The 16,117-nt window shown below is 32.9% G+C and overlaps 1 protein-coding gene across 7 annotated transcripts in view; it reads right to left on the bottom strand.

Annotated features, from left to right (window-relative positions):
• Vti1a (vesicle transport through interaction with t-SNAREs 1A) overlaps positions 1–16,117 on the bottom strand; it is a 343,349-nt gene that overhangs the window by 266,953 nt on the left and 60,279 nt on the right. For 4 of the 7 annotated variants that reach the window (XM_026389083.2, XM_077799032.1, XM_026389086.2 and 1 more), the window contains 2 exons: positions 9,478–9,555; positions 3,071–3,091 (listed from right to left, as the gene is read on the bottom strand). In XM_026389083.2, the coding sequence (XP_026244868.1) occupies positions 3,071–3,091; positions 9,478–9,555 (99 nt within the window). The remainder of the gene's footprint in view (positions 1–3,070; positions 3,092–9,477; positions 9,556–16,117) is intronic. The other 3 variants (XM_026389084.2, XM_026389087.2, XM_026389089.2) reach the window with 1 other exon arrangement.

Raw genomic sequence — 16,117 nt, 5'->3', positions numbered from 1 at the left:
GTGGAGAAATTAAGAGAAATATTGCCCCCTCCCTCTGCAAAAAAAAAAAAAAAAAAAGCTAAACTAAATAAATAAAATGGAGGATAGAAGGAAAGCTTCTTACATCATGAAATAACAAGTCACCGAAGACTGTAATTGAGAAAAAGAAGAGCAAGGGAGCTCTATGTGTTTGGCAGTGACAACTATTTTTAAACAAAATTAAACACTTCCAAAGCTTGTCAAAAATAGCTTTATAACTCCTAATTCTCCCTACATGCAGGTTCTGGGAGTGAGGATTGCTCTTCTCTCCTCTGAATATTGTTTTCTACCTTAACAAAGGATTTAACTTCAAACTGGTGATTCTCTAAAAAAGGTATTAATCAGATTTGTGAAAGCAGATATAAGGTTGAATTTTAATCCAGACTAAGAAAAGAGGAACTTTTTTTGTTCATTTTCAAATTAGATGAAATCCTAAATTAAGAGAAAACACACAGCTACTATAGATTAAAAAACTATAGGTTAATACTGGAAATAGACTTTCTTACTTATACGCTAATATATACTGTAGGAAATAAAGCTTTTAAATGTAGAATGTGTTTAGGATTCTATATCCATCCTGGGAGCAGAATTTCTCAAAGAACTTTAAGAAATGTATATTTCCAAATAATGGGAGTAACTCTTCTTGGGGAGGGTTCAATTTTATCAGAGTAAATCTGTACTCAGAGGACTATCAGTTTACCAGCTGCTTTCCTGCAGGATCTCACTTGGATTTTGGAATCTCTTCACTTAAGTCAAACTAAAACCAAGTTCTTATAACAGCTGTGCTATTTACATTGTTCCCTTAGTTGTACATTGCCCTGGTCGCTGTAAATGAAAAGAAATACACTACAGTGGCAGCTGATGCTTTCAACTTGCCCCCACACTCCATCCCAAACTCATTCTCTCACCCACTTCTTAGCCCTTTTCAAAGCAGGTAAGTGAAGCTGTGCAGGAGCTTCAGACGGAGCTCAACTTGTGTGAGGAGCTGCGCAAAGTGGAGAGCTGGAGAATGCAGGATTCAAATAGCTCGGCACAGCCAACACCAGATCAGCTCCCTCTATGCTACAGCCCTGCCTCCAAGCATGCCCCGTTCCCAGAAAGAAGCCCAAAAAGAGCATCACAAGGAAGGGATAGGGCATACTTTGCTTCCAAACACAACAAAACAAAAATATTTTGTAGCAGATGGGTGCCTGTCTTCTTAGCATAGGTGCAAGTAAGAAATCTGGGATAACATTCACTGTACTATTAGAATCCCGACTGGGAGACAATCACTTCTGAGCAAACCATATGCCAATTTAGTGTCATCACCATAGTCTAAGTCTATAAGTGTCAGTGCTACATCCATATCAAAGAATTTGTAGAATAATATTTCAGAATATATTATGCTATTACTTGAATAATCTAATTCTTCTGATTATAATTTTATTACAGAATACAGTTTTTGAAACATGAACTCTATACCATGGCTGATGAAACTGCTGCTGCAGGGACAACAAAAGAAGCCACTAACAATAATATATTTTAAGAGAAATGCAGAGTTGATGTTTTTAGCTTTAGGAATTAAGAACTCCAAATGCACAGCATTCGAGCTTAACAGAAATAAATCCTCTCTCAAAAATGCTGCTTGTAATAAGACACAAGATTTTATTAATCATATTCATTGCTTAAATTTGGGGGCAAGAGCTTTGTGTAGTTTCTTCATATGGAGGTTTTCAAGTCTACTGGTAGTTCTGTTATCATTTGAAAATTCAGATTCTTTACTTAAACATGAGAATATGCAAATATATACAAATAGATATGCTATCTTGCAGGAAAATAATAATCTTCTATATAATAGTTAATTATATTCCTTTACTAGATAATCTCCTTTCTTGTAGAAAAAATTTTTAAAAAAGCAAGAAAGTTGGTGAGTGTGAGGGTGTAGTTTGGGGCATATTCCCCCCTTCAGTTTATATATCATTATTACTTTTACTAAGAAAGGACAACATTAAGGCAATTTAAATCAGAAGAGCTATTGAAAACCAGTATCTACAAAATTCCAAGTTAATGTTTGCATCACCCAGAGAATGATATCTACAAATATAAAGAATTTCTGGGAAAACCTCAATCAATACAGTCAATCTAAACTTGAAAATAATTCAAAGTACACTGATTATTATAAGGAATTAGGCAATTTCTAAATGGCAAAATGGTCCATTATTTTATGTCTTGATACAAAAATAACAAAATTCAATCTAATTAAATAAAAAATATAACTACCTTTGAAAAAGAATACCAGAGCATATTTGATATGTTTGGCATAACTGAAAAACAAAAACACCAAGAAATAAACAGAATCATTCAGCATTCCTCATTGATATAAGGATAAAATTATTAACATTGCTGCAAATATCTGCTAGTCCACAAAACAATTTGGGGCTGCATTATGAAACCAACTTACAGAAAAATGAGAACTCATTTGGGTACTATTTCCTATAAAAAGGAAAGTGTTTAACAATGACGTGAGCTCTGACTAGTCTTAGGTATCTATGTATTCGGACAAGTAGGGCATCTATAACATGTGTGTTTCCCCAAAAGGATAATAGATTCATGGTGTCTTATTTTGAACCTAAAAATCTGGGGTGAGGGAAAGAGATTATGTAAGAACAAAGTTTCAGTAAAGTAAATTAGAATATCAGGAAAAAAAATAAATCATATTAACTTCTCTGAGAAGTTAATAAATAAAGCAAACTTGAAGTTGGAACCTAAAATAAAATTATACTTGGTGCAAATATATTCCTTTATTATTCTTCCTTTTTTTGGCCTTTAAAATATTAACTTTTCCCCAATGTCAACAATGAACAATGATTTTTGTAATAAGCATAATTAGGATATAGTAGATTTTTAGAAGATAGTTAGAAGAGAAGATTTTTGGACAACAAAATCAATGGTGTTGCTATGTATAGATTGCCCAAGAAAAATGAATACAAAGATCTACTTCAGATTTAGAAAATCAATTTTATAAGGAAAAGTAGAATTTAAGAAAAAAAAAGGGAAGCTAGAAAGTACTTACCTCTTCACGTAATTTTATCAACTGCAACATGAATGCACAAAAAAAAAGATAAAAAGGAAAGAAATGGCAGGAAAGAAAGATCAGTTGTGTGACAGGGTACAGAATTAACATTGACAATTTATCTGTTTACATGTTTAGCATTTAAAAATCACAGACAAACACATTAAAAGAACCTAAACATAGACTACATGCAGAGTTTTTTGAACGAATAAAGATCACTTTCTCACACTGTCACATTAAACAAAGAGAATAGTGTGAAATTCTCTTTTAAAGCACATCTAAGACACCATCATGAAATAAAGGGGAACGACTTCATAGAAGTCTATATTATAAAGAAAGAAAACAAGTTTACTGTTCCTCTCTTCTAAGAATGTACCACTGAAGAGGTTTTGTATATACAAGTTTTCAGGATGTTTCTGTATTTGGAATCTTGACAACTGATTTCAGATTTACCAACAAATGAAAATGATTAATAGTTCATACTTTGGTTCTAGTAAGGACCTAAAACAACAAACTATGATGTGAATATCATATGTGAACCCACTCTAGTAATAGGATTGTATTTAGAGGTAAAATTATTTTAATTCAGAATAAAGTATGCCAGTATAGATAATACTTATTTAGGACATATATCAGACAATATTCCACTATCCTAGAACTATTGTATGTATCAATTTTTAGAATTTCACTTTGCTTAAGAGACTACTGCAATCAAATGGCATGTTTTCATTTTAATTCTTTCTTTCTTTTTTTTTTTTTCCCAATTCTTTTCATCTTGTAAACTGGGCTGCCTTAAAGTAATGAACTCTCTTACTTCATTTGTAAGTGTGGCTTCATTTGTAATGTACTCTGTTTCACTAAAGTATAATAAAAAAAAAAAAAAAAACCACCCTTCACTTGTTAGAAAATTCTCCTGTGACAACATTTTAATTCTCCTATATAGAACATTTTTCTATCACTTTAAACATAACAGATAAAATTTTACTTAACTTTTTAAAAGCTTGAAAAAATTATAATTACATGACTGCCTCATTCTGTGTGTGTGTGTTGCTACTCTAAACCACAATATCACTGTATAGTTGAGATGACAACCACAGTTTCTGAAATGAACAGAAACTGATACCTATGTTGTTACAGATTATAAACCACATTCTAGGTCTGAAATTTGCATCCTCAGCAATTCAGGTCTATAACTGATAATTTTTAAACATCTAAATATCTGTAACATCTGTTATAACACTTGACATATGCAGGCCAATAAATTAAACTATTGCTTTGGGAGAAACGTGCTATGAATTGCTCACTATAAGTCTCTTAGTCCAAAAGTATCATGTTTACTATAGCCTGGAATTCTCAATGCTTAATGCTGTTTTTGTCTAGAAATCCAGGCAGGCAACATACATTCCAGCTTATTCTGTTATTTTATTTGTTATAGAAAAAGTATTTCAAGTACTAAAGAATGAAATTTCAAAATTGTTATAACACTTTATAAAGAGGGTAAACGATTTACTATGTAATATCTTACTGTGTATTCAATAAAAATGAAAATTTACTATCATACTTTCAAAATAGACAAGAAGTTGTCATTATTTTTAAATACACTCATTCTCTCAGCAGCTATCCACTGTGTACCAGTAAAGCATCTCATCATCTCACATGGAAAGTTAAAATTCTTCCACAGAAGAAGGGAAATTTTAAACTAAGACACCTGGCCTATCACATATTGGAATCTTTTTCTTTGCTACTTGAACATCATGGGAGAAAAAGGCAAACATTAATTCTCAGAAAGGGACGATCTGGGAATTGATCGCACAGCCCTCTTTTCTTTCTGGGGACACCATTCTTCAGTTGACTATGATACTTAAAGGGCCAAAGTTTAAAACTACTCCTCAGCAATAGAGACCATTTGGGGCATGCCACCCTGCCATAATCAATGAGTGTTTAAAAATGCTACCCATTTGTTTTTTCAATAGGTTCCAAACAAAAAACGTTCTATCTTGTTTGTGCTGCATGGCTGCATTCAAGCTCCACACCGGATTTGTAGCTAAGCTAGGTAATGGGAAGTTTTTTTTTTTTTTAAATCTTTTTTTTTTCAGTTAGGCCGAGAGTTATGCATTCAAGTAAACAAAAGATGGTCTATTTTTGAAAATTAACAACGAACGCACAGACTAGAGTGTAAGTACTGATTTCGTATTTTATCGAGCTACTAGCTCCATCATAGGCGACATGAAAGTGTGTAATACCGCAATGTTGAGTTATGATAATCAACATCTTTTTGAAACAAAGATTTTTTTTCCCCTCCAATGCAGAATTTGATACAAGAGGTAATCTGTTCCTTTGTGGGCTGAAAAAATCTGGTTTACGCTGGTTTGAACCAGTGGAATCTCTTGTGGTTAAGCCTTCTGCTGTGACTCAAATCAAACCTGCACTGCAGAGCATGCGAGGGTTCATGCGCGCGCGCCTCTGTGTGTGAGGTGCGTCACGTGACCCCCAGAACTACCGAATTTTTTTTTAAAGCTGATAACACGACTGCCGTCTCTGTCCGCATACAGATAACGAATAAATGCTGAACTCTATTAAACGCCCTTTACACATTATCGTGGGTCGAACACACAATTTTCTGAACTTATGATGACAGTCTATTTATTTTGCTATAAACCCTCAGCACGTAACGAACAGATTTGTGCCTGGTAATGATCTGCTCTGCCAGGGCTATATGAAATGATACCGACCTTCTTTAGATCTTGGGAATTAAATTGACCGACTTCACCCCCTGGTCTGTAGCTGAAGTTTGACACACTTTATGCACAGCAAGCCCAAATCGGAACTTAAGAGAACCTTGTATTAAAAAATTAAGCAATCATTATCTGCTAAATATTGCTTTACCACAAAAATTTCCTCATGTTTAGAGCTGTCCTACTCTTTATATATTTTTGAATCTTCTGCTTCGGATTTACTCAGAATTATCAATCAATATAATTTTACATACGGTAACTGTGAGACTACTAAGTTAAAAACTAGAACTTAGACATTTTATTTGCCCCATTATCACACTCCACTATGAAAGGCTTTATGGTTTCATTCTATAAATTGTTTTTTGTCCTTTTGTTGGGACAGGTTCTTATGAAAGGAAATCAAGTTAAGAAGTATTTAAGGTGTCTCTCTAAATGTAGCATCACTACATTCAAGAACTCAACTCTCAGGGAAAACAAATGTTGTTATATTAGATGGCAAATAGGATATTTTAAAAAGACAGAATGATAATGCTTATGACAGAAGCCCTTGGAAAGCTGAGAACCCAAAAACACTTCAATTCTGTTCCTTTCTTATAAACCAAAAGAGCTATATTTGATTGAATGAAATAAGTGTAGATCAGAAATGAACTGATACGAGCAATTAATCTGGAAATAAGTGAAAGTGTGCATTGTCTGAGGGACTTTAAAGATACATTTGAAAATTTCTGAAATGTTGGCATTTTCAATAATGGCAGAAATGTTTACTATATACTTAAGAGTAAATTAACATAATTTATAGTTAATTGGAAGGTTATAATTATATGCTTAAACAGTCAGGGTCTAGGTGCCTAAAACCCTGCATTACAAATAGCCAGAACCAGAAATGATAGCTTCTGCATTCATATTAGTCCAAATCTTTACAAAGAACTCACTATGTAGGCAGTATGTGTATGATGCATTGAAAATAACTAGTCAGTATTTCTTTAACCTATTTGCAATCATTGCTATTACTTCTTATTATATTTTCTGATGTATATATTTTTAAATGACAGATATAACAATTTCAATAAACAAACCCTTTTTTGATACTTTTGTTCCATTTTGTTTTTCTCTAAATTTTACTGTATATTGAAAGTTTATCATAAATACTTGAACAAAAAGTTCTGAAAATCAATTTATCAACAATTAAAAGTAAACTTATTTCTAAACAGAAACTATTTTTTTACATAAATTATTGGTAATCTCTCCTAGAAAAAAAGCTATCTTCGTAGTTTCTGAGCTACAAAATTAATATAAAGAACCAATTTAAAATATTTTTTCTTCAGGAAAAAAGCCTCTATTGTGATTATTCAGCCTAAATAAAAACTGGCAAATAGGATATTTTTAAAAGACAGAATGATAATGCTTAAGATGAAGAATAAAGGAAAGAATAAAGTTATTTTCAAGCGACCATACCTAGTAAATGATGTGCTTTACTTTCAGAGATTTTAATTCCTATATTATAACAAAGAGCCACAAAACAAAATTGAATGACTTTATCATATGGAAATTTTCCTACAGTTGCCTCCCCAAAGCGTGGTCTCTTTGAACTTTCAAGCCTCATTCAAATCTTAAACTTGAAAGTTCACATAAATAATAATCTATCAGTTATATATCCTCATGATTATAACTTATCATACTCTATTTATTAAAGTGACAGCTCCTTACAACTAAACTCCAGGTTCTCCAAGCACTTTCAGAATTTGTAAGTTTGATTTATACAAGTCCAGGGGAAATCTCTGCATAATCACTTTAAGGTGACAGAAATTTAATTTGCAAAATCCAGAAAAACATTAACTCAAATGTATTTTTGTGGAATATTTTTCTTTAGGCATAAAAATCATATGTATGCAAGGCAAATATTTTAGGCACATAAAATGTCCATTAGGAGAAGTGAACATGCTTAAAAAAAGGGATTCCTGTCACAGAACTACAACATTCATTACAATGAAGGAGTCTGAGCTAGACAGGAACACCCCCTTCCTTTCTATTTCCTCTACTTTAGGCAGTAGTTTCAAATGAGGGAAAGATCTATAGCTTTTTAAAGAACTGACATGGGAACTATGCCTTCACTTTTTTTTGCAAAAAAGATAATGCTTTTTTGCAGTAGGTAGGAGGAAAGTTACCATTCATTCATTCATGAAGTATGAGCAATCTAAATCTCACTTTTAAAAAAAGAAGAAAATATTTTTCTCTCATCCTCACATTATTTAATCTATTATGAGTAAAACCCCTTCATCACATCACCCTTTTATGTTTGATGTGCTATTTTTTCCTTTAGCTATTCTCACATTTCAATCAGGGAAGCTGAAATCCCAAGTCAAATCTGAATGTGTTTACATGTCTGAACTCAAGCTGATACATCCAAATAGTGGAGGAGTTGAGAACTTCACCAAAACAAACATCATCAGCTCAGTGATTCCTCTCCTGTTTTTCTGTTTTTTTTTTTTTGTGTGTGTGTGTGTGTGTGTGCACGTGCATGCGTGCACAGAGGTGGGGGTGGGGTTTTCCTCACAAAGCAACATCCCTGTTTACAATATTAACATTACAGTAGCTAGGAATATAGTATCAGCATATATGGTGATATTGTATCAGCAAATATAATCTATTTTAAATGGTAAATACAGTTATGTACTTTTTATAATGTGTATTGATATGTTGTTTAACTATCTTATTAAAATTTCAGTTTCTCCAGTGAATGATTTATGTTCAGTTTTATTCAGGCAGAGTAGAGATCTTTATCATACTTTCCAAAATAACATTAATAAACACATTCAAGTCTTGCTTGTGAAGTTTCCTGTCATCATTCAGTCTCTAAATCATCTTTACATTCTTTAAATCATCTCTATACTCAAGTTTTGAAACATTTTTAAAAAGTCATATATTATCAATGTAAAATTATGAAGTCTGTAGTATTAACTCAAAGAAAGAAGTAGGACATTAATTAGACTCATGACACTAAAATGTGATCCAATGAGAACTGACAGCCCAAGTTGTAAGGCCCTTTTAAGAAGAAACTATCTTACTTTTTGTCTACACAGATCTTAAACTGCAAAAAAAGACTTATCCTATTATTATTATTATTACTATTATTTGACAGAAGCAAGATAATATTACCATTATCTGGGTATCCAAGTTGGCACTGGTACTTAAAATTTGCATTTTGGTGAATGTATTTTTAAGAAGCTACACAATAGGAGACTGAGCTGCGCTGTTGAATTTTGAAAGCTTACTTTCATTTGTTTTGCTGCAAGTGTTGATTTAATTATACTGCATTATTATCAAAGCTGTATTATGTACTTTTTTATTCCTTTTACATGTGTTTGAGGTGAAGACCTTGGCTTTGTCTGCAAACAGTGTGTTTCAAGTTATTCCTTAAGTACTAAATAATAAAGAAAAGAGAAGAAAAGATTTTTTTAAAAGATAGCAGACAGTGATCACAAGGTAAAGGGTTAAATGTAAGATCTCCAAGAAACATTTTGAAGTTGATTAAGACTCCAGCTTTGCATTAAACAGTATCGCTTCCACATGAGTTGCTGCTAATACTGTTAAGGAGCAGCTTGAGAGCCCAGTGTGCCTGTGACCTCCTTCACCCTCCAGCCACCCACCGGGCCTTCCTGATTAGCATTCTACCTGGTTCTCTGAGGAATTCCCATCATCCCCTAGGAGCTCATTCCGTACTTCGTCACTGTAGGCGATCCGTGACCTTTTCTATAAAACAAAACAAAAAGGGAAAGAGGAGAGGAACGTTAGAAAGTAAAGGCTTGGAAGCGTTATGGTATCAAGGCTGATCATCTCAAACCTCGAGAGCCCCCTAATGGAAACCTATCTATTGGCGAAAATCTGCAAACCAAAGTTGCCTAAAGTTCTTGAACTTGAGTAATTTAATGTAAATAAGAAGTTTTTTAAAATGTCAATAATGAAAGAAAACTGCATTGTGCACATATTCTATTAATATTCATAAATGGGTTAGAACTTGTATATCATTCTGTACATCAACATTCAAATAAGACTACTAAACTGAAAGAAATGGAGCTAAATAGCTGAATATTTATAAACCTTAGATTGTAATTTTAAAAAACTGTATATTGTAGCAGGAAATAGACTGTATAATTTAGAGCTTTTAAAATTCTAATTCTAGGATAATCATTATATCTCAAATTTTACTCTGGAATCCCTGGCCTCACACATCTATATTTCTTTCTTTATTGTGATGCTACTAACCAGAAAGAGAAGGATTTAAAAACTTATCCCCTATCCAAATAATAATTTAAATATCTCCAACTTCTCTATAAATTATGGCCTAATGAAAAGGAGTATGTGTGTGTGTACACAGCCTATGTCTGTCTGGTAAAGCAAATTAAAATTTTCAATCCCAGTAAATAAAGGCTAGTAAGCTATGAGTCAACCTTTCACAATCCCAGTAATAAAGACAAGTGGGCTGAGTCAATGTTTCACGCACTGAAACTTTGTTTTACAAGAAATCTACCTGCACTTGTAAAGTTGGAGGGGCATGTCTGCAAACAATTAATGAATTATCTAAACGTATATACAATTTGGAAAAGGTAAATGACTCTGAAAATTAGTTGTGAAACTATATATGGTCCTCAGTTCCTACAGCATCTTCACTATTTCAGTCCCAAATTCAGATTTACAAGTTACTTTGTAAGCTTTTCTGCTTCTGAACTGAACAAAAATGATCAGTTAGAAAACAGAGTCATCTCTTTCTCATTTGAATCTACACTTTGAGACATAAATTTCCTACCTGTTCAATTGTGATTGGAAAAAGCATTGTAGTTGACTATCCATAATCCATGAGCAGAAGTCAACAATAAGATTTCCATTACATTTTTAGACTAGTGAATAAGTAACACTGCTTGGCCACATAGAGATCATAACACCATAGACATGAAATCATATCATACTGGAATTTAAAAGGACCTTAGACAAGAACAACCAAAGGATTTTTTCTCATTTTTTCCAAGAATGGCACATAAGAGAGAATTTAGTTCATTACATACTATTTAAGACTGGGGGCTTACAGTTCTAGTAGAGCACAATTAAAAAAGGCTCAGTGGAGTATAAATAAAATAAAAAACCTACAACCCCCTTTTTAGGGAAAAAAAAGTTTCATGGAGTTCTAATAGTACGGTCATGATCAAACTGAGACTAGAATTTAGGAGGCCTGTTTAAAAAAAAAAAATTGCTCCCTATTCTATTACCCTATGGAAAGACACAGGGGAAAAAACAGCACAAGAATTGCAAAACGTTTCAGTATAAAGGAGATGGTGGCATCCCCTTCCTGCCCCGAGTCTCTGCTCCAAGACTATCACAAACATACACCTTTGCACTCACAATAAATATGTAAGGAGGTAAACAAAACTACCACAATATTGTGGGGAGGACAAATTAGAGAAGTTGTCATTAGCCTGAGATCAATAAAAACAACTATATCAGATCTCCTGAAAATTAGGAGTGCCCCAACTCATTCATCTATGAACAAACCTGACATTTTTATCACCACAAGCAGCATATATTAAGGTTGTGTCTCTTATTGTATTTACTGAAATTACTATTAATTAGTTATTTCTATTGACTTTATGCAGAATTGCATTTTAAAATGCTAAGTTACAAGGACAATCTACTTCATGGCTTTAATACAACATTTAGACCAAGCTAAAGCTTTCTTTTGCCCATTTGGAGATCTCCAGTATAGTAGTTTCAAACTAGCTAAGCAAAAGTATTTTATGGCATTAAAGGGAATGAGAACCTTTAAACAGGCTGTGGTATCAGAGCTGCCTTTTTAATTATTCATTTCATCACTATGGGGGACTAAAACATTCCGCAGTATGCAAGAATATCATATGGAGATTGTTTTTGTTTTTTCCTTTTTTCAACAAAATACCAACAAATTGGCATAGATTGTTCAATTACATTATATCTTTTTTTGATTTAATATACTAAAAAAGAGGAAGAAAATTACAAGTGTGTATCCCTTAAATATCTAATCTTGTTTTGGTTAGATTGTACTGCAGAATGTACTGCTTTTGAAAACCAGCAATTAAGAGCATGCATGCTTAGCAAGAGGAGACCTAAGGATTATCTGCAGTTGAGGGGTGGTCCCTATCAATGTCATTCTTTACCACTGGGATGGTAAAAACTGGTCATTTGGATGGCTTTTCTAGATGCAATTAAGCAAATGATAGCTGAGTTTAACAAAGTATTCTCGGACAGGATTGACTTTTCTTAAAGAAAAGACAACTCATTTCAAATATCAAAAATAGTTCTACCCCTTGGAAATGGCACAGTAATGCTAAAATAGAACTCTTTTCACTTGAGTTTTGGCTTATAAAAAATAAAACAAATGACTTTGTTTTATGAATAATTATATTTGAATGCCCAACATTGGTTATTTTCTTATATTTTCTAATGGTTTAAAATTTTCAGTAAACAGATTGATTGTATGTAATCAGACATAATTTAGCCTGCAAGACCATAACTAAACTAATTGAAAAAAAGGGGCAAAATTCCTCTGAATGACAGACTGCTTATTTTAGGAATAATTTTCCTTCAAAACATCAATAAGTTCTGCTACCTTTTATGGAATTAAAAAAACCCCTCATGCTACATTTCTGAGTATCTAAATATTTTAATTTAGAGGATTCAAAGTTAATGAAACTGAAATCTCTGTTGTATCTTGATAAACATAACTAAAATATTTTTACTTCATTATCAACAGTATAAAATCTGTACTTTAGCCAAATGCAAGCATGAGAATTTGAGCTGGAAATGTCACACATTCAGCTACAGTTTGAAGGAACCCAATTCATAATGCATTTTATAAATAGTTAATGACTTCTATACATAAGCTAACCAGGCAAATCAAGAAATTGTCAACATTTTTAGTCTTAGTTGTCAGTTCCCACTGTCTACTGGTGCTTTATATGTGGCTCTGGAAAAGACAGAAGCTCTATGCAGTTTGTAATCTACTTCAGTTTCTGGTCTATACCATAAGGGTGAAAAAGCTTCAACTGCCAAATCTCTCTCTCTCTCTCTCTCTCTCTCTCTCTCTCTCTCTCTCTCTCTCTCTCTCTCTCTCTCACACACACACACACACACACAAACACACACAGGTGTGCACACACAAAGAGTATTAAATACTAGAACATTTAGATTTTACTTGTATGCTTATGTAAAGCTTATTCTTTCTGACTTACATGGTGGACTAGATACAGTTGGTTAGAAAATCTACAGATCATATGTGGACAAAACCATGAAAAATTAACCATTGATTGTGATCTAACTCTAAGAAGTTAGATGCATAGTTTCAATGACTATTTTAAACCCATGACAAAATCGAGTCTGTGGTTATAAAAACAAGAATTTCAGATTCAAAGAGACTGTCAGTTTTTCACCTCATATATGAATAGGATTTTTGCATACCGATTGGCTGATTTTCTTAAAGTCAAGTTCAAATAGATGCACTTTTAAGGTCTGTCTGGAAATTTGGCTTGAAATAATCTATCTACTTGACCCAAGCCTTAACATTTCCCAATTGAGCTGAATGTGTTCATGGACAGGCACTGCTAAATTAGAGACAAAATGAATTAACTTAGCTTAAACTAATTAAAACTTGTGACCTGTGGTCCTGTCTCTTGTATGATTCTGTATGTGAAACTGGGTATATATAACCAGAATGAGGATTCTAAAGCCCACCACAAGCAAAAACATAACAATGAAGTTGGTTTATTACTAAAGCGTATATGAGAATTTAATTTCCATGGCGTGCACATGGCAAAGCAATTGCTTAAATTGCCTCACCTGGGAATTTAATACAATGTTATCATCACACCAGCCACATTGTAAATAGATTTATAATGCTTTCCATGTGCTGTTCTCTGTTGCATATGAATTAAGTAATGATCTGGTATTACAATAAAATCAGCTAGTTCCCACACCTGGCAGACAGGATATTTCACTAAATTAATACCCATACAGCCACATCACAAGGCATGGGAAAGGAAAGCATCTCGGAGGCATTTGACTTGAGTTTTACCTGGGAAGTGAATACTCCCTGGCCATGTACAATGTCACTGCACTGACTGGGCTGCTCAAGACAATCTGTTTCTAACATCTGCATCACAGAATTAAGACTTTCTCATTCCCATTCAATTTTAGCCTAGTTTCCTTCATTCAGGACTTTAATTACTAATCAGGGATCCGCAATATTCACAAACACCAAGAATGCCCTTTATTCTAATCTATGTGCTGCAGACAGCCAAATAATTGATACAAAGTGCAGTTCGGTTTTGGTAAGTAATGAAAGAACAGCTTGTCCTACTTCCCAATCAAATTGGTCTATCGAAGAAATGGTTAATAGATTTCTCCGTAGTTCTAAAACAAATTACACAGTCTGGCCAGACTTTCCCATTGCTTCTACCATGTTTTTCAGTCCCCATATATTTAATAATGCCCAAGGTTACCAGGTGATACATCTATTAAAAACTGCTATGCTTTCATAGCCAAAGAATTTAACTGCTCCTGTTATAATTAACACTTTGGGATAACTACAGAATATGGTGAAATTATATTTATTAGCTAGTAATATAATTTCTGGCATTCATTTCTTACCTAATTTTATCTGGTTCTAATTAAATAATATCATAGCACTATAAGACCCAGATGGCATTTTCAAAATGTATCTATCATTGGCACCAAGTATTCCATTTTTAACCTCAAAATGACTTACTAATTCAGACAAGAAACTTACATTTTGAAGAAAAATAAATAAAGAGGAATTTATGAATTCTTGCTCATCACAGTACTCCCTGTACTCTATGAAGTTCTAGCAAAAAGGAATTTAAGTCTAAAACTATAATACTATATCACTTAAGTAAAGGAAAAGTTAACTTTTAGGTAAATGTTTGATGCCTAGAAGTTGTTACAATGAAAAAACATAAGGCACTGAATGGAAAGAACAGAATAGAGATAACATTTCAGTATGTGATCTTGGTCAAATTGAGATTTTTGAATATCAGTTTCCCTGTCTCTAGAATAGTGGCTAATATTATTTCCTAGAGTTGTTGTGAGAATGTAAATATTATGAACAAATATAAACCTATCCTATAAATTTGGCTGTTAATCTTACAAATCATGCTCATCTTAATATTAATTGATAATATTGAAAATAATGTAATAAACCAGTACATATATATATATGGATAAGAATATAAGTGCATCCTTCTTAAAAAATGATTTGCCAATATATACCAAGAATAGCTTTTAAAAAGTCCATGTTATTTATTATTTAACCCAGTAATTCTGTAAAATTGTATCTGTCCAATTCCTTATTTTATGGTGCTGCAATTTTTGGATGGTTTCCAATAGTAAAAACTTCACTGCATTTCTTTAATGTTATCAGAGAAAGTGAGTTCCAATATGTTTCTTCTAAGTAATCATTCCACTAAACATGGCTTGCTCTTACTCTAGAGAGACTGTTTAGAGTTAAAGGTCAAGTCCATTTGCTGGGAAGTGCACATGCCACATGTCATCAATACTGTAACATTAATAAAGGAAAATATACTTTCTATCTATCATAAGTCTGTGGCCCATAGACCATAATCAAGCCACCTGAGAGAAAATACTAACATGCCCTGCTGCCAAGCTACCACCAGAGTTGCAAAAACAGGCTAACATGAGAATACGAAATAATCCATTGTTGTATGTTGTACAAGAAAAAGAGACTTGACATTTAAAAAAAAAGTTTTTCCTTATCATAAGCACTGTCATTTATTATTTTTGTTTGTATTTTCAAACACATTTGACATTTTTAAAATGGATATTTATTTTTTGGCTGTAAATAATGAGATAAATCATACCATACTGCCTCTTAATTATTTTAAAAATTTAATTACATATCATATGTGAATATTTATATAGATATGATGAGGTTATATGTGTGGACACGCAGAGGGACTCTCACAGACCCATATGCAATCCATATGGAAAAAGAACTCCATTTATGTTGCACAGTGCTAGAACAGACTTTTATTTAGACTAGGAACTCTGACCACATTGCTGCTATATCATTTAATGATTTACAAAACAGAGAGCCAGAAAATCAGGTAACTGCACTTCTTCATTTCCTCTCCCTGAATTTCTAAATTTTAGCCTGAAGTTTAAGTTTAGCATTAGTGTTTCAAAATGCATCATAAGTTAGTTAGTATCATGGCCCCATCTGTCTGCATGTGCTTGTAGTTTATGACTTTTGACA

The sequence above is a fragment of the Urocitellus parryii genome, chromosome 5, assembly GCF_045843805.1.
Source record: "Urocitellus parryii isolate mUroPar1 chromosome 5, mUroPar1.hap1, whole genome shotgun sequence".
NCBI lineage: Eukaryota > Metazoa > Chordata > Mammalia > Rodentia > Sciuridae > Urocitellus > Urocitellus parryii.
This window is presented reverse-complemented; position numbering and strand designations above follow the sequence as displayed.